Source organism: Periplaneta americana, chromosome 8 (assembly GCF_040183065.1).
Source record: "Periplaneta americana isolate PAMFEO1 chromosome 8, P.americana_PAMFEO1_priV1, whole genome shotgun sequence".
Lineage (NCBI taxonomy): Eukaryota > Metazoa > Arthropoda > Insecta > Blattodea > Blattidae > Periplaneta > Periplaneta americana.
In genome coordinates this window covers 5,589,736-5,615,792 of record NC_091124.1, presented here as the reverse complement: position 1 = coordinate 5,615,792, position 26,057 = coordinate 5,589,736, and the positions used below count along the sequence as shown (strand labels likewise).

At 35.9% G+C, this 26,057-nt stretch overlaps 1 protein-coding gene and 1 non-coding gene across 2 annotated transcripts in view; one reads left to right on the top strand and one right to left on the bottom strand.

The window, feature by feature from the left end:
* The first annotated feature begins 12,758 nt into the window (after nt 1–12,758).
* Nucleotides 12,759–12,830, top strand: TRNAC-GCA (transfer RNA cysteine (anticodon GCA)). The gene has a single exon. It is a non-coding gene; the product is annotated as a tRNA-Cys (tRNA).
* A 10,276-nt stretch (nt 12,831–23,106) lies between these two features.
* Nucleotides 23,107–26,057, bottom strand: part of Nca (neurocalcin homolog) — a 540,761-nt gene continuing 537,810 nt past the window's right edge. The window contains exon 5 of the mRNA XM_069832283.1: nt 23,107–25,868. Coding sequence (XP_069688384.1) covers nt 25,674–25,868 — 195 coding nt within the window. The 3' untranslated portion in view covers nt 23,107–25,673. The remainder of the gene's footprint in view (nt 25,869–26,057) is intronic.

Sequence of the window (26,057 nt, the reverse complement as noted above, 5' to 3'; positions counted from 1 at the left end):
CACCAGCAGTTGTGTTAGCGGTGGATTGTATTGCGCTGAAACATAAAGACCGACCTAAAAAAATAAAAAAAATTCAAATTAATTAATATGTGGTTCAAAAAACAGAATCGATAACTGGGATGAGATCTCTTTGACTGTGAGAAAATTTGTTAACAGTTTCAATTTAAGATCTTTCTCCTGAAGATATTGTAATAGTATATTATGCAAAGAGCCTATAATGATAGTAATTAAGACGCGAGTATGTTTATGAAACGAACGCAAGTGAGTTTCATAATTTTCTTACGTGCGTCTTAATTACCATTATAGGCAAGTTTCATACGACTTTTTATGCTCGACCATATTTCTAACTTGAAATTATTCATAAGCATTCATGTTATTCTTATCTGGCTGGGGAGCGGAACTGACCTTGTGCAATATCTCGTAAATTGTGAGATGTGCGCAGACGCGAAAGTATTGATTTTTTCCGAGAAACAAATGTCATTGACCTTGATATAATCTAGAGAGTAAAATAAACATTAATCTTGATATAACCTTGAAATTGATTTAGACATTGAAAAACGAGGTGACGAATTGAATTTATTTGAATATTATTTACAATTAACGCTAATTATTATAGTAACAGAACATAACCTTCTGCGACAGTATTGGATTACCAGCCTCCGTGACGTTTCGCTAGTTGTCTTTCGATTGCATATCAGAGAATAATCAATACTTGCGCTTTCATATTGCTACAATGGTGTTTTCTGATTGGTGGAACACCTGAACTTTAATGAATATGTGTACTTTAATGAGGTTCATTAAAGAGCTGCTACCAGGTGTATAATTACTACATTTCGGCATGGTCGAGCATAAAATAAATTTATTACATATTGTCGTCCATTAGCACTGCACGAATACCTGAATTTTTCTAAGCATGCATTCTCATTTCAGCACATATCAGTGTTGCGTAACGTCGTCTCGTGAAATATTGCAGAAAATTTTCATTTTTGAACGTTTCTTAGTTTTTTTTCGCAAAATATTGTCTACCAGCATCTGCGTAACTTTATCATTCACCCGCCAAGCAAACAGTTCTCCTGATCAGCATTTCAGAACACATATAGTAACGAATCTGCAGAAATGTTTTCCACTACTCTAAATAACCTGAATACGTACCAGTTTAAGCACAATCACTGCATCCAATATGAACAACAACATGATAGAAGTTCATATTAATTTCATTCTGACCTTTTCAACATTTAGTGTGTGTCCATAATGTCGCACAATAGCTAACAAGTCGGCACTCCCACAACAGACTGGCTCATGTTCGTCGACATGTATACAAAGACTACCTATCTCAATGATTTACAATAAAATTACGAGTTAGGATATTTAGGCCATTTGTTCCATAATCGTCTTGTGTGAACAAACATTTTGTGTCATAAATATTATGACTATTCTTTATATAGATTCGAATTTTCATAAATATGAAATACAGATGCTCCTCAGTTCACAGTGATGCACGTTCTGAATTTTGGTCTCTTCCTGACCACACAATATATAATACAACATAGTATCACTACATCAATCTACTCTAAGACATGTTTGTACTGCAGGCCTATACTACTGACAGGATGATTTTATGTTCATTTATTTACTTCTCAATTATTGGTATTTAATTAGTTACAATTAATTACTGTTTTAGCCTGAATGATTTAGGTGATTTGTAGAGACTTTTTAGTAAGAAGATGTCCTTCCAACAGGTTACTAGCCTGGAGGAAGTAAGTCCAGTGGTGGGGTTGCCACCTATAGCCTCTGGACAGGCATAGCTCGTTCTAGAATTCCACGCTAAATTTTAAATTACCATCCTGTGGGCAAGAGATCCTTGGGCAGACCGTTCAAGCGTTGGCAAGAGACCGTAACGGGCCACTAGGCCCAATACATGCAAGGATGATGATGATGATGATGATGATTTAGGTGATTTCGTACTTAAGTTACACAGACGGCACATGACCTGAAATGCAGAGTTTTAAATGTAGGCTGTCATGATGATTTCTATTGTAATTTGTTGAAGAATGGCGACGTGACTACTTTACAAGAGAAATGTTTTGGCATGTTAGATATTCACTGGAGTAAATCAATTATCACTAGAGTCCGGATTTTTATGTGATACTGATCCTAAAAATATGTACCACTAAAAACCTCAAAATATGTAACATTAAAATTTCACAGGGGGTTAAATATTGTTGTCATTAAATAAATAATTTTATCTTGAATGAAGATAAGTGTGTGTGTGTGTGTGTGTGTGTGTGTGTGTTTGTATCTAATGCTCTGGACATAACAATGAAGTCATCATCCTTCTTGCTTCCCAATATTTTGATGGAAGGTCCACAAATGTCTTAAGAGTTTCACAATTAGCCAGGTGCTCCATCTCCATGCCCTCTTCTCTGGTGCCCAGTAAGCATTTAGGTGAATTCAGTACTCCAATACGATGGAGGTGTTTACTGAGGCAATCATGACCAGTAATCTATCTAAACATGGCCACGGCAGATTTTCGAGGTAGATCAGGAATTAGTTTTGGATCTTTGAAATGTAACCTCTAGAGGGCGTGTCCCCAGGTGGCGGATCGGGGAATGCCTCTCAGAAATGAGTGGTAGGAGAGAAATGAAATATCTCCCGCGGACCAACAGGCTATGCTAGTTTGTCATGCGTCCCACAGGAGGCAGAGGTGGGAACGGTCGGTAAGCCCTCCCGGCTAGGTCCGAAGGACCCGCTGACCAAAGACAGGTGTGGTCCTCCTTTCATATAGGGAGTTGAGAAAGACAGTAGCAGTGGCGGCTCCTGCATATTTCTTAAGAGGAGGAAAGAAATTAACAGCACGAAATGACACCTTCTTGAATGAAACATGCTGCTACAAATTAGCCTACATGCACACATGTAAGACCAGGTAGTGTTGGGGTTGGCCTTCCCTTCTGTATAGCAATAATCTGTTCTTGTAAATTGAGTTTCCTAAATTGTCCAAAATATATTATGATTTCACTTCCATTCATTGTTGAATAATTGCACAAATTAACAATTACAAGGAAATTCACAAACTCTCAGGATTTTTCGCGCACACTACAGCATCACACGTGTTGGAAGAGACCAGCTACTAACACGTAACCAGAACCGTTTTATGGAAGTGGGAATGGGAAATAATCTGTGAGGAAAGCGAGAACACTGCACCCACCCACGTGGTCTGTGTTGCCACATGTACATTTTAAAAGTTCAGTATCACATGCTTTTGAAGAATGTCAGTTCTTGTAAAGTCATACTACAATTATTGTTCAAAGCTGCCGGTGGCCGATTAATTTTTTATGTTAAAAATGATGTAGTTTGGAGTACCTACTTTCAGTTTCAAATATATTTGTACAAAACTGACAACTTGGCTGTTGCCCTGTCTAGTAAACAATGAATAGAAGTGAATTTCAGGGGCCAACTACGTAGAACTACTTCCTCTTTGTTTTACATAAACCCGACTTTAACTTTCAAATATCCACGAAAGTTTCAAAGCATGAATAGTAGCCTATATAAAGTGCAATGAATAATATTTTTGATTTATAATTTAAAAAAAAAGTTTACATGGTGTCTTTCATAGCGCTGCGTTAAAACTGTTTTTGTTGTGTCTCCTCCTAGATGTGTTACAGCCTGGTTGGATGCAACATCGTTAGGTGGCAGCGGTAGCGAGCTTGCTGCACGACCAGTCGGTTTCTATTTCCCGCCCATGACTGATTCAGAGGAGGATCTCCTCCCTCTCCGTTCATTTACTTGCTATAAAAACTCTGGTTCTTTCTCTGGCCGCTAGTGCGCTGTTGTCTGTGTGTGTTAACTGCAGTAGAGGAGGAATGGATTGACTTTCCTCTACACAGACAATCTCGCATCTTTCTCACAGTTTTCTACAGCACATGAGCGCGCGTCGTTTGAAACTCGATCAACCGAGTTTTTCTTATAGCTGTGAACTTAAAAATGATCGAATCTTCCTCGAATTTCAAGGCACATATTTTATTTGGTATTTACTTTCAAAAGAAGAAAATGTGAGGAGGACGTTCCTCCCTTCCCTCCCCCGAGGAACCGCCACTGGACAGTACAACCGCCAACTCTTAAAAACATGGTGTCCTTCAAGAAAATGGTTCAAATCAGCTCATGAAAATGTTGCATCTCAAAGTAAAACATTCCGGAGTAATAGTCCCCCAGTCGGATCTCTGGGTGGGGACTACTTTGGGAGGGAAGAAAGATGAAAACGTGAAGATATTACAATGGAATTTAGAGGTTTTAGTCAGGATAAGAAAACAGAACTTGCCAAAGTATTGATCACCAAACAAGTAGATGTTTTTGATATAATGGAGGCCAATATATTTAACAACTAGAAGAAATATTTCGGCATAAAAGGATATACAACGTACGTCTTACCAAAAGGAATGAAGATAAGTAAAAAGATCAATTAATATAATTGTATTGTGTATTGTTTATATTGTGTGTACCACTGCCACCGGCTGCTTGCCCACTTGCAGTGTAAATAAATACATATATGGATAGTAATTGCGACAATTTTCACGAGTGTCATAACAAGATTATCCACGAGTTGGATACAACACTTTATGGCATCTTAGCATTATAAACTGTATGAAATAAATAATGAAATAATTCGGTTTCAATAGCTGACAAATTACATTTATACATGTCACGATATAGTTTTTGGTGCAATTCTGAAATTAATCAAGGCATGTCGTATTTTCAGGAGCAGAGTTGCGTCGGCAATCGGACAGTGTGTTCTTATACACTGAAAACGATCTCTCTGCATCGTATGAGGTCATTCGTGCATATTGGATGTGGCAGACAGCAATGTCTTCTGGAGGGTTTCACGTTCCTCTGCTGAGGATCTGGCTCACGTGGTGGAGTGACATGAAGTCGTGATGTTGCTAGGCTTGACAATCACGTAGGTTTTTTTTTTTTTTTTTTTTTTTGAGAAGAAAGTGCTAAACGGCAGGATTTGCAGGGAAATATCAGATTATACCCGAGTGGTTGTGCTGTTGTGAATGCCGAAATATGTATCCCAACATGTAGTGACAAGTTTGAGTTTAAATTGTATAAATATTTGTACAATTTCGTTGTATTTTATGATAAAATATTGATAATTTTCTTTGTGGCATAATCCTCTGACGTTCCATGTAGCTACATTAAATGTTTCAGCGTTTCCTGCTCGTTTGTCCTGTTTCTTTGCCAAGGTGTGGATGCCCTTCAGCACCCGCTCTGTTTAATCTTTACATTCACGATGTCATAAGGAAATGGCAATATATTTTATCAGAAAAGTTTAGAGTTGATAATAGAGAATTACATTCACTCCTCTTTGCAGATGATCAGGCAGTGATAGCAACTGACGAGGACAGCTTGCAGAGAGCCATTTTTCAATTAGAAAGAGTTGTTGCTGAATATAACCTACAGATATCGCCAAGTAAAACCAAAGTAATGGCGTTCCATGGGAAGAATATAGTAAGAGCCAAAATAGTAGTGAATAATCTTTTAATAGAACAGGTAACTGATTTTAACTATTTAGGGGTCTTCCTAGGAAATGATACGACAAAGGATATTAACAGAAAATTAAACCTGTTCCAACATATTTGAAGGGTCCAGGGGAAGAACATGCTAAGTCACATTTTACTGTTTTTACAGGAGAGCAAGTTTAAAGTTTCAAGGTCCATTACATTCTATTGTCTCTGAGTTATCATTTTTCAAATATTTCTATCTTAATCAAGTTTTTACTCTGCACAATTAAACCACTGAAATCTCTATTGCCTGAGGTATTACATGGCATCCAAAACAAAAAATTGATAAAATTGGACTTAGCACGTTTTTCCCCTGGACCCTTAATTTGTGGTATAATTAAAAGAACACTAGGAAGGAAAACCAGAAGAGAAACTCTACTCAAGTTCTATAACGTTTTAGCTTTACCTGTATTGATGTATGGCTCGGAATGCTGGACCCTTAATAAAAGCATGATAAGAAGAGTGGAAGCTGCAGAAATGAGATTTCTTCGATATGTAGCAGGATATACTCTTTTGGACAAGAAAAGGAATGAAGTTATCCACAAAGAACTACAAATAGTCAGGACAGTAACAAAAATAGAAGAATATAGAAATAAATGGTTTGAACACGTCAGCAGAATGAATGAAGAAAGGCTGCTCCATATGATCCTAAATTATAAGCCTCAAGGTCACAGAAGTCGAGGACGACCAACCAAAAGATGGAGTGATCAACTATACTTTGGAGCCGGAACAGATCAGTAATGATCTAATCCATGATGATGATGATGATGATGATTTTCTCTATAAGGCATTTAATTAAACTACAATTGGTATGGATGTTAACTTTATGTAAAAATACGTAGTATTAAAATTAAACATAAAGATCTTAGTAGCTTAATATGCCAACATTTTTAGTTTTCAGACAGACACGTACTAAGGAAAAAATATGTAATTACATAAAAATCTGGACTCTAATATCACTGTACAATGTCATTTTCGAAAACGGTATGGCAAGGACCCATGATCCAAGCAACCAGTTACAACTGATATGCCCAATTTCAACGTACCAGGACCTTATGGAAATAGAAATCATTTGGTAGACTTTTTGTCTGCGAAATATTCAATGCTGCCAATGAAGTCCTCAGAAATCAACAGATAGAGCCAGCAGACAGTGTGAAATGTAACCATATCGACTGCTGACATTCGGTTCATGAGGTCTCCTTTCACTTCAGTGGCGAGATCAGTCACCACAACGTTCGAATTTCAGACTGTGACAATCCACACATTTATGTTCAGCAGGGTACAAATCAACGAAATGCAGTCTGTTCTAGCAATGCTATGCACAAAATTTCATGGACCCTTTTTCTTGATAGAACTAACTGTGACTGGGACATGTTAAAGGAATGGCTGATGCCACAGCTGAGAACATCATTTTTCACCAGGATGGCGCACCACATTCCAATCTTCAACAGAGGAAATTCTCTTCAACATAATATGTGACTGGTTCTCAGTCAATAAATTAGTATTAAATTGTAACAAAACTAACATAATTCAATTTAAATACTGTCCAAATTCAACCTCGCAAATTTCTAGCACAATAATTAACAATAGATCCCTATTAGAAACAACGACAACCAAATTTCTTGGCTTAAAAATCGATAATGTGTTAAACTGGAAAAATCATATTAAAGAACTTACCCCCAAACTAAATTCAGCTTGTTTTGCTATTAGATCTATGCAAAAGATAGTAAATATCAATACCTTAAAAACAATATACTTTGCATACTTCCACTTGGTAATGAGTTTTGGAATAATATTCTGGGGAAATTCCACAGATAGTAACAATATATTTCTATTACAAAAAAGAGTAATTAGAATAATAGTAGGTGCCAAATCTAGGGAATCGTGTAGGACTATTTTAAAAAAACTACAAATAATGCCCATGGCTTGTCAGTATATCTTTTCATTAATAGTCTTCCTCATATGTAATCGTGAAAACTTTGTAACTAATTCAACAGTTCATAGCATAAATACACGTCAAAAAAATGACTTTCATACTCCATTGGCAAGTCTATCGTGCTATCAAAAAGGAGTGCGTTATATGGCAGTAAAAATGTTTAATAGCCTCCCTATCGATATAAAAAATGAAACTCAAAACATAAAATTATTTAGGGCCAGATCAAAGCAGTACCTAATTTCTCACGCCTTCTATTCTGTAGGTGAATTCATGACATTCAATAACGCTTCATGAAATTGATACTAAAACTTTGTGTTGTACTAGTAGACTATATTGTAAATCTCGTCTGTATATATATTTCCTCTAGACTGTGACTATAAATTAAGATTTTATAATAGTATTAAGTTTTTTTACTTGTTCCATATTCTAGCTGTAAGCATGTATGAATACCATGGAATGTTAATAAATACAATACACTACATTTTCACTATGAAGTGAAATTATCGTTTGCTATGACGTTCGAAAATGCAGCAGAAAACCACCAGCTTTTAAGATGTCTTTGCATTTGTTGGATCTGGTACCTTGCCGTGTATATTCCACGTGGTGTGGACCAGCAGTGATGGTGTAAACAGTCATCCTGAACATGTGCATAACATTGTTTCGCCTCTTTTTAGTATAAATTACACAATTTTTTTAAAGTAATCTAAATCATTCAGGCTAACCCTGTATTGACTTATCTAGTGAAGGTACTTACTTACTCATTTATCATATCATATTCATATTCAACTCAGGATGGGTTCATCAGAATATAATCCCATAATAAAGTTAACGAACATTTGTACAAATATGGGATAGACTTAACTATCTCAAATTAATCTACAGTAAAGATAAGAGTGAATGCTGTCTTATGATGAAAGCTGTTTCAGCAACTTAAAACATCGAGGGTGGTTTCCAGTGCTTCCAAACATGAACTAAAATCTTCCTGGAATACCACTAATCTAACAAGATTTGGATTATTGAATTTCTGACGTGGAGACAATGATGTTAGTAGCAAGAGCCTTGTACATTGGAATGTAGGAAGCCAGTGCCATGTTTGAAGCTTCTCTCATAAGCCGCAATGTGACATACAACCTCAATTTTAATTTCCGTACACCCAAAAATCCATAGTCTGCTAGAATTCACGATACTGCCAGACATGAAACAATGTAACTGCATGTCAGATTATATTAAATTCATTGCTCTCTTGTAGCATTAGGCAACTCGCCTTCTCTTGACCATTAGTGCAAAGGAGTTTTCTGCTTTTATTCAGATTTATATGCACTGAAAGAGTAAATGTGATATCTATTGGTGGAAATAGAGTGAATGTGATATCTATTGGTGAAAATAGAGTGAATGTGATATCTATTGGTGGAAATAGAGTGAATGTGATATCTATTGGTGGAAATAGAGTGAATGTGATATCTATTGGTGGAAATAGAGTGAATGTGATATCTATTGGAGATAGAGTGAATGTGATATCTATTGGTGGAAATAGAGCGAATGTGATATCTACTGGTTTCTAGACCTGATTCATAGGACTCCGAACAAGTTACAAATCAATGAGATACCTGTCACTGTTACAAGGTGAAATCTTCAACGAATCCAATAATTACTTAGTCTCTGACGTCACTGATGACATTATTAATTTAAAAGCAATCCACAAGGAAAACTTGGAAGGTTATCCCCTGTGCCCAATCGAACTACTGAACAAGTTGAACAAAGAGAGTTTGTCAGAAATGTGTGTGTGTGGAGCATTGTGAATCTGTTGCAAGTGGTGACAGACCCTTCAGTGCTTTGGTTCGAGTGAAAAATATGCACATATCACCTTGGGACTGACGAGAGCTTTTTCTCTAGGAATGACGTGTAACTAACCTGTGAAAGTGTCATTAGCTCTTTTACTACAGAGCAAGTAAAGGCTTCATTGCATAAAGGTTCATTTGTAAGCAATAAAAATGGAACTGTTTCTTTTGCGTATTTTCCATTCGTTAACAAAAATCTACTTTATTTCATTGTAATAAAGTAACTTATATTTGTAATGGGAGTAAAATTATTAATCTCATCTATGGGAAACAATATTTTAACTGCTGATTTTCTTGCCAAAAAAGGATCCAATTTCATTCAGAATACAAATACAAGCCTACCTTTTACATCCATCAAAAGACTAATTAAAAACAAATATAAAATCAAGCAAAACCAAGCACTATGTACCAAAGCCAATGATAAAAAATGGAGCATTTTAATAAAAAAAAAAAAAAACAGAAATTATTCCAGAAATCCCACGTAAATCTGCAGTAGCAAAATTTAGACTGCTTACGGAACACGATTATTTGGCCAAACACTTGAATAAAATAGGAATTTACACAAATCCAAACTGCCCTCTATGCAACAAAGAAGAAGAAATGACTGAAGATCAAGAATGCTAATGGCTTTGTTGCCAAAGCCTGGCATTAACAACAACAACAACATATTTTAACTTTCAAAATCACAATTTGGTATGGACATTTATGCAGAATGGATGATACACATATTCCTAAGATGGTTTATGAATGGAAGTTGGAGGACAACCGCAGACTTTCTGGAAACAGAATGAAGGAGGAATATTGGGGTCACAGTAGAAGTTGCTCAAGATAGAGATCGATGGGGTTAATAAATGGAAGGAAAGAGTAAAGCATGGCTGTAACGTCATCTTGTTCTAGCGGGAGAACTTCTGTAGTCAGGAATATTCTTAATTAAAAAAGAATATTTTCAAGTGGGGAATGTTTTAGGAAAGTGGAAATTCGAGGAGGATAAGTAGGATAGGCCTCCAAAGCTGTGTAGTTACTGAGTATACCATGTCTTCAAGTGTAAATATTGTTAACAAAATACTGTTAGTACTTTAATACCTTTAACTAGAAGCTCGAGGTAAAGGATTTAGGGCAACTTTAGTAAAAGATAAAATGAAGATAAACGGAAACATAGTTAACGTAGAGTCCTTAAATAATCAAAACATTGAGGATTTATTCAGGTGCGGTAACAAGAACAGAAATAAGGAAATAGAGACTTGTGGAAATAGAGCATCAGCTACACCACACGTAAACAGAAGAAGTGCATCACGAAACAGGAAGTCTAGAAGCGCAGAGAGGACTGATAAGAATAGTAACTCATCAAGTGGGCAGAAGAAATCAGAAATAACAAATAGAAGAATTGATGAGCTTAAGGGAGTGAATGATATTAGAGCATACCTAAGTAAACTAGAGAACACTGTTTTCACAGATCCCTTTAGAAGAAGAGTGAAGAAGGACAACCTAGTATGGAAGAAGATGCAGGAACCAGTGAAGATGCTGTTTGGGGAGCTGAGGCACAGACTGAGAGAACAACCAGTGAGGGTAGGCTGAGGCGCGCAAGTGAAAACTCAACAAGGAGAAGCGATTGTGGATCAACCGGCAAAGTCAGCGATCAATATATAAGAATGCCACATGCCGTTGGTAGTCTGGAGTGCGCGAGAGGAAGTGCTGCAGTATGGAGGAACTGTGCGTTACCGACCGATGGAGTAGAAGAAGGTGACGAACAGTTATTAAAAGGTAAATTGACAAATAGAAACTCTATCAGAAATAAAGTAGATTCAATCAAAACTATAGTTACTGAACGAAACTACCTACTAAGAGATAGGCATCAGCAAAGACTAAATTTTCCTAAAATTAGAAACACTTATTATTAATTAAATTAGATAAGCAGACAGGTTTTGTAAATAAGATAGAATTACGTCAAAGTTTTAAAATAATAAAAATTGAAAATGGAGAATTAAGGTAGTTATTAATGTATTCCGATAGCTATATTACTCGTATTTAGTAAAGGTTCAGAAGATAATTTTGACTTTATAAATTGCTTTACTAATATGTTTTAATTTCAATAATACTGCATTTATAATAAATTTAGTAGGCATTATAATAGTAATGAATTGATAATGAATACATGAGACACAATTATGAAACTAAATTGAGGTTGATTATGTAAGCAACTTGGCAAGTTTGTGTTTAAGCGGGTATGTGATAGTCTTCATTGAAGTTACGCAAACGTTTCTGCTGACAAGGAAATATTGTAAGAAATAAAGATTAACCTACATATAGAATGTATCGAGTCAGCTAATTCAGGTTCATGACTTACATTATGTCGACATCTGATCACATTTTTTTGGAATAATAAGTTATTATGTAAAGTAAGACCTAAATAATTACAATTAAATTGTGAAAAGGAGCAGATAAATAAGGTTTAATGTCTTAATGGTTATCATTATTGGTTTAAACATGCACTAAAACCAGACGTAAGTGCAAGTTTGAACCAATAAATTATTGAGATTTGCGTTAAAATAATGAGTCTAGGAAATTGTATATTTAGTATGTAGAACTACATTTGTTTATAGATCTTTTGTTATATTATTAAGTTTTGTACTTGTGAACTATATCAATAAATCAATCAATCAATACCTTTAACATTGCGATTTACTCCACACACTCTTCAGTTCCAGGCACTACAGCCACTATTAGAGTTCTTAACTTCTAGCACACATAAATCCGATGTCTATTCAAAACTGTGTACATCGAAACTAGCAACAAAGCAATTACTGTAAGATAGAACAGGGCTGTCCTTGCCTCCAACTTCATTAGAGAAGTGACAAGTGCTTCTGATTAGGTTTTCCCCCCCTCCCCCCGAATTTGAAGACAATCTACAAAGAGAATGCAGAATGTGACTTTAATAAGAAAATTGCATCCTCTGACAAAAGAAGTTCCCAATTAAAGAAGTGATATATCGATTAACTAAATTCAGCATATATATTATTTTAATGTAGCGAAGTACATATGATATTTCCATGCAGATATTCTGCGTCATCATACGATGAAAGAGTAATGGAACGGAGAAAAATTCTCTCCGGCGCCGGGATTTGAACCCGGGTTTTCAGCTCTAAGTGCTGATGCTTTATCCACTAAGCCACACCGGATACAACTCCGACGCCGGTTAGAATCGTCTCAGATTAAGCTCCAACTCTTGGGTTCCCTCTGATTTAAGACTGCGCTTATTCCGTCGGATCCAGGCCAACTAGTCACTCATATCGAGTGCACCTCAGCACATGTGTGGACTTCGGTCCTGCGTTCATAGACATCTATGACGTAGTGCAGAGGGCGGCCACTAGAGGGAACCCAAGAGTTGGAGCTTAATCTGAGACGATTCTAACCGGCGTCGGAGTTGTATCCGGTGTGGCTTAGTGGATAAAGCATCAGCACGCAGAGCTGAAAACCCGGGTTCAAATCCCGGCGCCGGAGAGAATTTTTCTCCGTTCCATTACTCTTTCATCGTATGATGACGCAGAATATCTGCATGGAAATATCATATGTACTTCGCTACATTAAAATAATATATATGATATGCGTAAATCACTTCGTGATTTAAGACGGCGCTTATTCCGTCGGATCCAGGCCAACTAGTCACTCATATCGAGTGCACCTCAGCACATGTGTGGACTTCGGTCCTGCGTTCATAGACATCTATGACGTAGTGCAGAGGGCGGCCACTAGAGGGAACCCAAGAGTTGGAGCTTAATCTGAGACGATTCTAACCGGCGTCGGAGTTGTATCCGGTGTGGCTTAGTGGATAAAGCATCAGCACGTAGAGCTGAAAACCCGGGTTCAAATCCCGGCGCCGGAGAGAATTTTTCTCCGGTCCATTACTCTTTCATCGTATAAATTCAGCATGTTTGGCTATTAGATCTATGCAAAAGATGATAAATATCAATACCTTAAAAACAACATACTTTGCGTACTTCCACTTGGTAATGAGTTTTGGAATAATATTCTGGGGAAATTCCACAGATAGCAACAGTATATATTCCTACTACAAAAAAAGAGTAATTAGAATAATAGTAGGTGCCAAATCTAGGGAATCATGTAGGACTGTAGGACTATTTAAAAAAAAACTACGAATAATGCCCATGCCTTGTCAGTATATTTTTTCATTAATAAATTTCCTTGTATATAATCGTGAAAACTTTGTAACTAATTCAACAGTTCACAGCATAAATACACATCAAAAATGACTTTCATACTCCATCGGCAAGTCTATTGTGCAATCAAAAAAAAAAAGAGTGCGTTATATGGCAGTAAAAATTTTTAATAGCCTCCCTACGGACATAAAAAAATCAAACTCAAAACATAAGCTTATTTAGGGCCAAATTAAAGAAGTACCTAATTTCTCACGCCTTCTATTCTGTAGTTGAATTCATGACATTCAACAACGCTTCATGAATATTTCTGTCTTGTATTAAGTATCGATACTAATCCCTTCTGTTGTACTAGCAGACTATATTGTGAAACTCTTCTGTATATTTTTCAACTAGACTGTGACTATACTTTAGACTTTGTAGTATTAATAATATTTTTTTGACATGATTCATATTCTAGGTGTGAAGCGATGTATGAATACTATGGAATGTAAATAAATACAATACAAAACCCCAAGCCAAATTGTAAGCTTTGAAGAGAAGACTCAAAACACATCTATGCACAGGCGTAAATGGTCACTCATCTCCCTCGTAACATAATAATAATAATAATAATAATAATAATAATAATAATAATAATAATAATAATAATATGTGATGACAGTCCATGAAGGGCCAAGATCAACCGGCTGATTGTTGGCCTCATGTCACATGCCTCAAAAGATGTACGGTAGCCACTGTAGCTGCCTACCACCAGGCATTATATCTGCTTTTATACAATGCGTTCAATTTAACAGAGGACAGCATACTGACGAATACTTTACATTATAGTAACTATGTGCAAATTTTGTTTGTAGTAGTAATACATATTCTTATGTCATTGTATACGTCATAATTAGCAACCAAGCAGATAAAGCAAGGAGTTTGCAGTTGAACTCAGTCGTATTCTTTGTCTCTTACTTTTGTGAGTGTGATTTAACCATGATGTCGAGTCTCCTCTGCATTCTCTGAAAATTGGTGTGCTACACCAAGACGAAGATGACGAATAATCAGGCCCTGTTCTTTAAAACAACCTTGAATGCTGATGTCCACCCAGATATTGTCGAGCAGTTCATAGCTTTATAGGAAGTGGATGAACGTGACTCCAAGAGACAGCAAAATGGTGCGACCATGACGATACTGAAGGCATTTTTGGGGGAGGAAAGAATCATGTACAGGACTATGGCCTCCAAGATCTCCAGATCTCGCCAGTCCAGATTACATTTTGTGGGGACACTTAAATCAAATTGTGTACACACCTTGGAAGAGCTGAAGATGAACATCATTGCTGCCTTACAGAGCCTGACATCGGAGTGATCCACAAGGCTGGCATCGGACAGAATGGTTTTGTCACAGACCATCCGAGAAAAAACCATTCTGTCTGGGACAGAATGCCCAATGCAGTATACTGCCGGCCTAAAGTTGCTAGAAACATGGTGAAACATGTGGACAGTTGCACTGAAATGGAAGGACATCATTTCAAACACATTCTGTAGCTTTCTATTGCAGGTCCTCTTTTCAATTGAACGCTCTCTATGTACAATATACAGTATAATTGAAATAAATTGCATTTTCATCTGATTTCATACCTGCTCATTACCAATACTCTTTAGTTGCGATTCCTTTATCTGGGTTCAGTGAAGCCAAATGGAACTAAACCAGTAAGATTGAAGACCTCTGTTCAAATCTCTGTATGTCCATTTTTACATAATTATTTGCTCTTTACATTATAAACTTAGCAGATTAGCCGTTTGTAACGACCTCAATGAGTAGGAACCCCCTCTCACAGCATGAAGATGAAGCATAATCTTAGAAACAACCAGATTTCTTTTTTCATTACCAGTAATATAAAAAGTCCAATCTCCATCTCTTCTAAACAATTCACTGTTGCTTTCTCCATCTGTTAGATCAATGTGGTTATTTGGTAAAGAAGTCTTTGTTCTCAAAATTTGAGGAAAGTAAAATAAATCTGATTTGGAAAATTTTCGACTTTAGCTCAAAAGCCATATTTAAATATACTTTAAATCTTTTTTTAGGTGTTATTTAACAATGATGTATCAGTCTGAATCTTTTATTGATTTATTTTAAATTTTACATTCTATAATTTATTTTTATATAAGTTTGTAGACTGATATATTCCTACAGATGTTGTATTATATCTCTGCCAGTGACTGACCATTGAGTTTAAAGTGACTTATCTTGATCGTGGGCATCAGAATACTAAAGAGCAAAACAAGCAATATCTGGTCGCCTTCAATCGAATGCTCTGGGGATTGTTTGCTTAAGTGTAAGCTGAGAATTTCGACATACTTTTCCTCACAGATTAGTACTGTACCAGTACAACGTTTTTGCTATCTCTCTTCCCCTCTCTGTAAGCTGTGACGTTGCACAGAGGCAGAGATATAATACAAGAACAGTGTTAGACCTATGTTATGTAGTAACTTAGTTCAGATTAGTTAAATGGTAAAGATTTTTCTATCGCATCAAATGCTTTTACGAACTCTAAAAGGCCATATGCATTACCAAATGAAATAATGATAATTATGTAGCCTAGTAAGCAACAGCCAAATCTCAATCTTCCCGGAATACAGGTCCAGGGAATATGTTTTCTCATTAGATTATAGAGGGCACAATATCTCAATCATAAGAAAACTTTGAAAATTTAATTAAAATATATGGGTAATTTGCCAGGAGTCGTCGTTAGATATAGACCATTTTTACATTAACCCTGTACACTAGTTATTTAAGCAATAATTAATAAAAGATTAATTTAGGTCAGGTTAGATTAGGTATGGTTATGTTTAGTGTAAAACTGGTCAATGTGCAAATTACCAATCTACAGAGTGAAATGTAAGTAATGTCATTACTCTCAGGGAGTTAATCTTTGAGATATTTCAAACAAAAAAGTTTAATACAATTTTGCTCGTTTCTGCTTCCTTTTCGAGATAAAAACTGTTTTATATGAAACATATCAGAGCACGTTTGGGAAAGCCATTGATTAATTTCCAATATACTCAGTCAATTTAAGAGAGCAGTGTATTATGATAATAAATAATCGGAAGAATTTTGGTTTTGTCCTTTAAATGTGCAAAAATTTGATCGGAACAAATGTAACTTTTCGTTCTGAAAAGGAATTTTAAAAGGTTACATTTGTTTGGATTGGGAGTATTATAGACTCGGCTGCCCAGTTTGTGGATTAAGCATCCTAAATATTGCAACATTGATTTACCAGTATTTATCTAGATTAAGTATTTCAATATGACAGACAGGAACAAATGTTGAGGATTCCGCTCCCATTTATCTATGCACAGACACAACCTAACCTAGCTATTGTAGTATTACTAGTGTCCATGAAATTGTCTATTTTCAGCATCACTATATATGTATTACCTGTGCTTCAGAGAACTAATATTTCCTTTAAAACAAACGTTGGAAATAAAACAGATAACAGACAACGGGAAAAATGTGGAAAAAGAAAATAAAAACAAAAACTGAAAATAACCTTACGTCACAAATATACAGGGCTACTACAAAGGCTTTACCCGATTCCATAGCCTTATATTATGAAAAATATGAGACATACATTATTGAAAGTTATACCAATAAAAAGAAACTCATCACGTTTTTGGTCCATCAACTGCTACAAGTGCTCGATGTGACTTCCTCGCGTCACGCGACAAACATCCACTTGGTAGTCTAACTCCTGCCACACCCGCTGGAGCATATCACGATCAACTCTAGCCACTGCCGCACGGATCCGGTTATTAAGTTCTTCAAGATTAACTGGCAAAGGAGGTACATACTCTTGATCTTTGACAAACCCCCATAGAAAAAATCACAGGGAGTCAGATCTGGCGACCGAGGAGGTCAACGGAGAACACACCAATCGTTGTTAGAAGCCCGTCCACACCAACGTTGTGGTAGATGCTCATTAAGATACTCACGCACTTCCAGATGGAAATGTGGTGGAGCCCCATCTTGTTGAAATAAAAAACCTGGTTTATCTTCATGTAACTGAGGCACCAACCACATCAACGGGCTTCTAACAACGATCGGTGTGTTCTCCGTTGACCTCCTCGGTCGCCAGATCTGACTCCCTGTGATTTTTTCTATGGGGATTTGTCAAAGATCAAGTGTAAGTACCTCCTTTGACAGTTAATCTTGAAGAACTTAATAACCGGATCCATGCGGCAGTGGCTAGAGTTGATCGTGATATGTTCCAGCGGGTATGGCAGGAGTTAAGACTACCGAGTGGATGTTCGTCGCGTGATGCGAGGAGGTCACATCGAGCACTTGTAGCAGTTGATGGACCAAAAACTTGATGAGTTTCTCTTTTTATTGGTATAACTTTCAATAATGCATGTCTCATACTTTTCATAATACAAGGCTATGGAATCAGGTAAAGCCTTTGTAGTAGCCCTGTATTCATCTATTTCCCTTCTAGAAAGACAACACTTCAACGGTTTCATGAACTCTGCAAGAATTAACTTCCTGTAAACTCTTACTGGCTTGATAAAAATTACGATCACTTCTAGTAAACTTATAGAACTATTATATTAGTGTACTACAACATAATGACAATCTGAACACTGAACAAACCACTCAGTCAGTTTATATTACTGACATCCATTACTTCCTCCAGATAAATAATGCTTCGATTTTTTTTAACACTTAACTCAGAAAAGTATGAACACTGCTTGTAGCTTCGCTAATTTTAATTTCATTAAGAAACACTATTTACAGAAGTTATGGGAGCTGAAAAAAGAAATATTTTGAACATGTTCCTAAAAACTATGTTTTTCATTTATAAAGATTGTGCCAAGGAGTCTTTTTTTTTTTATGTCGTCTTTTTTTTTTTTTTTTTTTTTTTTTAATTTTCCAGATGTCAAAATGTACAAAATTCTTTTTTCAGCAATTATAAATTATAATTTTGTAAAAACTGCCTCAAATTTATGATTCCAATATATGAAGAGTACAGAGGAAAAACAATCAAAGTCATAATTCTCTTAAAAGTGATGGCATCTTATGATTCAGTATATTACTACAAAATTTATTGCTGTTCCTATTGAAAAAGCAAGAAAGGATGATAGTATCCGTGGCGATAATTCTCCTTTACCAGTTTTGATAAGAAAAACACTGAAGTTTGCAGTAATAAACTGAATTCTATTATGATGACATCACCCTTATGAGCATTGTCACATTGATTGTTTTTACCGTGTATTCTTCATAGGCATATGTGTACGTAACAAAATGAAATGCTTTTGTATATCAATTTATCTGTATGGAGAAAAAAGAGTCTATGAATTAAGCTGGCAAGCAAACATTCTCAGGGGGCAGACAAGAAAAAGTTTTTTTTTTTCTTCCACCATGTTAATAATGTCAAAACAAGTGCTTGTACCAATTTTGGCCACTCGAGCACCATAAGAAACAAGTTTCCCTGAGACCGTTTATAAAAAGAAAGAATCACAATTTCATTGAAAAAATTTATTGAAACAGATGAAACTGTTGAGCTATGTTTCAACATATTCCTCACCGGAATTGAGACATTTGTCATACCATGGGATCGACAGAGACATGCTAACGGCTGTCACACGCTGGTTCCGATTCCAGGTGGCAGACTTCTACGACACAGGAATATAAAAATTGATCCCAGGCATGATAAATGTCTCAATTCCGATGGAGCATGTGTTGAAAAATAGGTCAGCAGTTGCTGTGTTCCAATAAATCTTTCTATGAAATTGTGTTTTTTTTCCTGTAAACGGCCTTCATAATTGTGCTCAAGTGGCCAAAATTTGTACAAGCACTAGTTTTAACATTATTAACATGGTGGAAGAAAAAGAATTAACATCTTTTATCTGCCCTCATGAGAATGTTTGCTTGTAAGCTTTTGTCTAAGATTATTTAATTCATGACCGTCTTATTCTCCATAGTGATAATGAAGCATTTCCCTTTGATATGTACACTTACACTGGGATCATAATTTGAAGCAATTTTTACAAAATAACAGTTTACAAGTAGTAACCAATATGACATTGTAGAATCCAAAAATGGAAAAAGTAGTATATGACACCGTTAAAAAAAAAAAACAACCTACTATTCGTATTTAGCACTCCCTTTATAAATTAAAACCACAGGTTTTGAAAACATGTTTGAAAACATTCCTTTTTTTTACCTCCCATAAGTTTTTCATATGAAGTTTCTTCATAAAATTAAAAATAGAAAAGCTACAAGCAGTTTATACTTACCTGGTAATATGTATACACTGTATGTATTGTACAAGCAATTTGGCTTAGTAGGAAAGTCACCTTCTGTTAGTGTAGTATGTTTAATATGGCAAAAAGCAGTGGTCTGTTATTTTAAAATGCACACAAATCAGCTAGGTACTGGTACTGCTTTTTGGCAGCAAAATTAAAGATAGTGACAAAGTATCAAATAAGACAAAGTGAAACTTTATTTATACACTTAATTAATTCTGTGCTTAATTTCAAAAGATTCCTTTAAGGAGGGAGGAATGAACGCAATGATGCCTTTTTCAAGAGATGTTCACCAGGTTGAAGTATACAAAACATGACACAAATCAAGCTTTCAAGTATAACTCCCTGTAAAGTTGCTTTGAATAATTTTGAAGGAAAAATTGTTCCGGGGCCGGGTATCGAACCCGGGATCTTTGGTGAAACGTACCAACGCTCTACCAACTGAGGTACCCGGGAACTCTATAAAAAGTTGTTCAGGGGCCGGGTATCGAACCCGGGACCTTTGGTTAAACGTACCAACACTCCACCAACTGAGCTATCCGGGAACTCTACCCTACACCGATCCAATTTTTCCCTCTGTATTCACAGACCTCAAAGTGGGCTGACAACCGTCAAGCAACCAACATTGAGTGCACACTAACTCTGTGTGACTTAAATTGTGGTTTTCTGTTAATGAACAGTGACGTGTATTATGCAAATCAAACTTTCAAGTATAACTCCCTGTAAAGTTGATTTGAATAATTTCGAAGGAAAAATTGTTCCGGGGCCGGGTATCGAACCCGGGACCTTTGGTTTAACGTACCAACGCTCTACCAACTGAGCTGGTACGTTTAACCAAAGGTCCTGGGTTCGATACCTGGCCCCGGAACAATTTTTCCTTCGAAATTATTCACAAAACATGCCATTAATAAATCTATAATATTCTCATAGCTGCAGTTCATATGTCTGTACAGATTATTGTGCACATAACTGCGGAATCCCGGCCAAATAAGTCACTCAACTGAGTGCGCTCTTAATATAATGGCAGTTGACATTGGACATAATCAACATATATGCCTAACTTGGAGTCAGGCCATAAAAGGAAACATTGAAGGAGGAGGGTTCGATCCGGTGTTGTGGATTGAATTCGGTGTAGCTCAGTGGCCAGAGCGCTTGGTACATAGAACCAAGGACCCGAGTTCGGTCCACGGCGCCAGAGCGAATTTTTCTCCTCAAATATTAATTGTCAATATTAAAGATATTATTCTGTAGGACAAATTAATAAATCTAAAACATTCATTCTAACTTGTTTAATTTAAGTAATTATTTCAAATTTAACTTCAAAAGCTGAATTAAAAACAATAAATCCCTTGTTCCCTGAATTAAAAACAATAAATCCCTTGTTCCCTGAATTAAAAACAATAAATCCCTTGTTCCCTGTCATACACATATAGGTCAGCTGAAACAATGTGCCAATTAAAGTCCAGAATCTTGTAATACTGGACAACTTAGGGAGCTTTATTTTCTATTCCACAATTCTCCAGTCTCCGTGACTACTTTTTTACCCCTCGTACCATCTACCCTCTATATATAATTTAAATTTTGCTAACTTCAAACTGCTCCCTGCATAACTTCCATAAAATATTTTCCTAATTGAAGGATGACACCATTCTCTTTTCAACTACCCATACTCTACAGTTCATAAAAAAGTTCAATCCACACTCTTCTTGAGTAGGCATCTTCTTTCCAAATAGAAACGTCCAATTTTTCAAATATATTGAACACACAGAAAATGAGAGAGAAATCCTCTTTGAATGACGAGCCATCAACTGATCCCTGCCTCAGGTACGCAGGGATGTCAATCCGTGGTAAGAATAAACATGAGTATATAGTATATACTGGACTTTTTTTTAGTATATACTCTTGTTAGTAAGAATAAATACATTTGAGTATCTACTCATTTTTGATTACATACTCATAACATGGAAGCATAGTAGAATATACTCAAGTGTCCATCTTGTACAGAATATATACTCAAGCTTGATAAGAATAAAAGCTAGTATATTCTCATATTTATAAGTTCGTTCTCATGTTATTCTGAGTATGGTTTGAGCAGGCTCAATTCTGAATATTTGTTGATTTGTGTTCAGTTTAAAGTTAAATAAAAAAAATGGCAGAATTTATGAACGATGTAGTGCCTCATGGAAAAATATAGAAAAAGACGTGAACTTCAGAAGCCTTTAACGCTTCACAAAAGTGAATGTGAAAAAGGTTGAACACATATTTGTTATTCATGAAAAACATAACCTATAAAAATATGAATGGCTATGAAATTATAAGGTTAGATTGTATTGTTAAATATAATTAACAATTATAGTTTATTTTGTAAAATTTGAATTGCAAAATGCAATTACTTGTAACTTTAAATTATATATATATATAACTCTCTATAATAAAAAATAGAATTAGCATAACTGGAATTCTAGAAATGGATTGCAATCGCTATCCAACATCCCGTAATGACGATTTCCCAGTACTATTTTCTTGTTTCCTGCTTATTAACGTCACTTATCTGATTCACTCTCTTTTTCATGTTTATTTATTTATTCATTTATTTATTTACTTATTTATTTGTTTATTTAATTTATTATTGCGGATAGCATGTGAAAGTCTATAAAAAAAAACTGAGCATCACGGTACAATGTGGTCAAAGAGGATAGGTAACACGAGTACATACTGACTTTTAAACGATCAAGAAGGCTGTAGAGATGAGTATATATTCGCGTTAGGTAGAATGTCTTTATTCTTACGAATATGAGTATGTTCTAGTGGTTACGAGTATGTAATCACAGGAAGTGCTCATACTGAAAAGTATAAACCTTGAGAAAGTACTTAAGCTTTATTCTTACTACCCAATGTTTGTTTTTCATACTGTTTTAAAAGTTGACATCAGCTCATAAGGAAATAGCAACAGGGGTTGTAACACGAAGTATCTAGGTGCAGGGCAGGGTAAGAACGAACATAAGGAAGCTGGGAACTGCATCGCAAGTGCCAGTGCAGGACTTCAAATACCAGCAAATTCATTACTCTCTCGAATGAAGGTCGTTACAGTTTTTTAGTGTTTCCATGTATGAATAAGGACTGATTGTTAGACACTGTCCAACACTAGAATTGCTCAACTGCTAAGCAAAAGAAAGGGAGCCTCATAACAGAGCAATCTGATTATTTGTCTGTACCAAACGATAAGAATAATAAAATTACTGAATGGAGAGGAATTTGACTGCCAGGGCCATGCTACCTACATGATAGTGACTAAAATAATTTCCAATATGAAGATTATACGTTTTTAATTTATCCACACACCAACTGCATGATAGCAATTAGCTGTACCAAAGTGGCAAAATGTTATAAACTTGTCAAACTGTATTTATTTATGTTCAGCATCTGTATTATAATGTTATCAGCTTAAATTAACAGTAAGATATTATTATGGAAGTACATGCATATTTCTCATAATACTTTAATTCAATGAAGGCAATTATACAAATAATGATATTTCAAAGCGTCTGGGATCGTTATACATATAAAATCCACAAAACAATAATTATTATGAAGGATCAAAGGATCTCATCTGACGGAGGAAACATCAATAAAACATCACAAAGTTTCAGGGTTACAATAATCATGAAGAGGAGAAAAGAACAAAGTATGCAGCTCCACACACTTACACGGGAATGTATAAATGTGCATAACAGCGATCAATAAACATTACACCCTAAAATTATAAACAAGTGAATAAGAAAGCCTGGTGTTTGGAATACTTCAACACACTCACTCCTCGGTTGTCGGATCTTCGGCCAATGTATAATCAAGCACCTTATTCACCCCAGAAACACGGTGTACTGCTTATCAATCGTTTGTACGTATCAATATTGTAACATTTCCCAAATTATGTGGGTAATTTAGGTACGAAAGGTTACTGGAAAATAAAAAAAGAAGCACGATTTCATAGACATGAAACAGAAAAGAGTTTTACTGATTAAAAAAAATTCTATAATCTATGTCGACTAGATTATAATCGTTCATTGTCAAATTAGGCCTTGCAGATCATTTCTGTCCATTCACTACATCACGTCTGTCCATGCTGACGTCACACTGTGCGCATAAAGCTGGAAAGGATGGCACTGTTCTCTCAAACTAAACCACTTCGTTAGCACCTGAATTTGTACCTACCATCAGAAACTTATATTTCTTCTATTTCACAATAATTATGCAAGCTGACTTGAGTAAATGAATTTCAGAAACACCAGATTTTCTTACAAATCAAAAGGTTTTTAATAACAAATAAGGCATATAAGCCTTCAAAATACTCCCATGCAATTGTCTTCATTGTTATTAACATTACCATTATTATTATTATTCTTAATATTAATATTATTAATTACATAATTTTATGTATATTATTAAATACTGAAAGTTAAGATCAACTATTGTGGCTGTTTCAGATAACCACAATCCCGTGTTGGTTTAGTCTGAGCAACCAAACTTCTAAAAAACAGTGAAACACAGTCAATTTCTGTTCCTTTCTTGAACTGGCTGCATCATTACAAGTTAGAAACTGTGTAAATACAAGTCGGAAACATGGAATAATGGATCAAATGCTACAAGAAAGCAGCATCTCCCAAATCAAAATTATCACACGACACACAGGAATATAATCCAAGGACACACAAAATCACTATGACCAAGAAAACAGTTGGGATAATAAAACAAAAATCTTACAAGGTGGGAGTTTACTTTAAGTCGATTGTAAATAAAATGATCTTGGTTAAAGTCAATGGTTGCATTATTGTGTTCTTCCAAGATCAAATTAATCGTGCCTCAAGGAAACTGACTGATTTGTGGATGAATCTCAGTCCATTCATGGAAAACAAAAAGAAAATCGGTCAGAGCATCACACAAACATGTAAACATTCTGAACAATAACGATTCGTAAAGAGGAAGGGGGCAAGACTGCAAAGACTAGCAATTCCATCAAAACAAATCTACGTTACTCCACATAACATAGTTTTCCAAAAAGGTTTCACTTAACAAGTACAAATATTGAAATCTTTTGTCATTAAACACTCTCTTAATTATTCCTGAGAAAGAGAGTTTCAGAATATGTACAGAACATTAAAAATCAATCAACATCTGTGTGCAGACCAGCCATTAACAATGTGTCACGTGACTCGAAGATTGCATTAATATAAACAACATGCAAGTTGTTTTTTTTTTTAGCTTTTTTTAAGTATTACCATAGAGGACAAATTGAGAAATGCTGCTATTAAGTATAGTAATTATATATACAAGGAATAAAGGCTAGTACAAACTGTCAGCCACGCATGGGATAGCTATTTCGGGGTGAGCTGTGCGGTTTATGATCAACAAGAACTTTCTCCACTAATACTTACTTATTTACTTTCATTGTTGCGGTATGAGCAAAGTATCCCATGCAGCACTCTCGCACAGAGGGTTTGACACCACTTGAAGATGATGTAGTGTCCAAAAAGGGTGTCTACAAAAATATGGCTCTTCTTTCCCGACCTGCCTAAAAGGATATTCCTGTCCACCTCCGCTCACAAACATGCAGGGAAAGTGTTCGATATTGTCATACATTCTAAGAAGACATGAAGGTTAAAAATAGAGAAAGGAAATTTCAGATCTCTTATGGAGGTTTATTTCATTTAACCAGCAAGAATTGTTTAAAAAGAGTACGTGGGTGCTATTGCGTGTCGAACCTTGTTAATAGGAGAATAAAAAGAGTTGAAGAGAGATCACATTCTTACTGTCGCCGCGTCCCACTCATTCACACAAATACTGTTCCTCTCGATAGTTAAATTAAATAGTCACAACGTTCACTGAGCTTGCGGATCGCACTGTAGCAGCCGGACGATGGACGGGTCACTTTTAGCTCCTTCGATAAACTCTTCCAGAGACAACTTGCCGTCATTGTTCTTGTCCATCTGACGGAATATCTTGTCCGTTCGCTTTTCTGGCGTAGACTCGTCCTCTGGCATCTTCATCACTGAGCCCACCATTTTGTAGATGGCCTAGAACATCTTGGAACTCAGCCATGTTGCACAAATCTATGACACTGTAAGCTGTTCAGACATGGGGTGGCAGCATTGTCAACATCGGCAGAGTGGGTTAGGTACCGTATTCTAGCTAGCAATATTTTACAATGAAAACATCATAAGCGTACGCAGCATTGCAGGTTTTGTTCCTTGGAATTGATATTG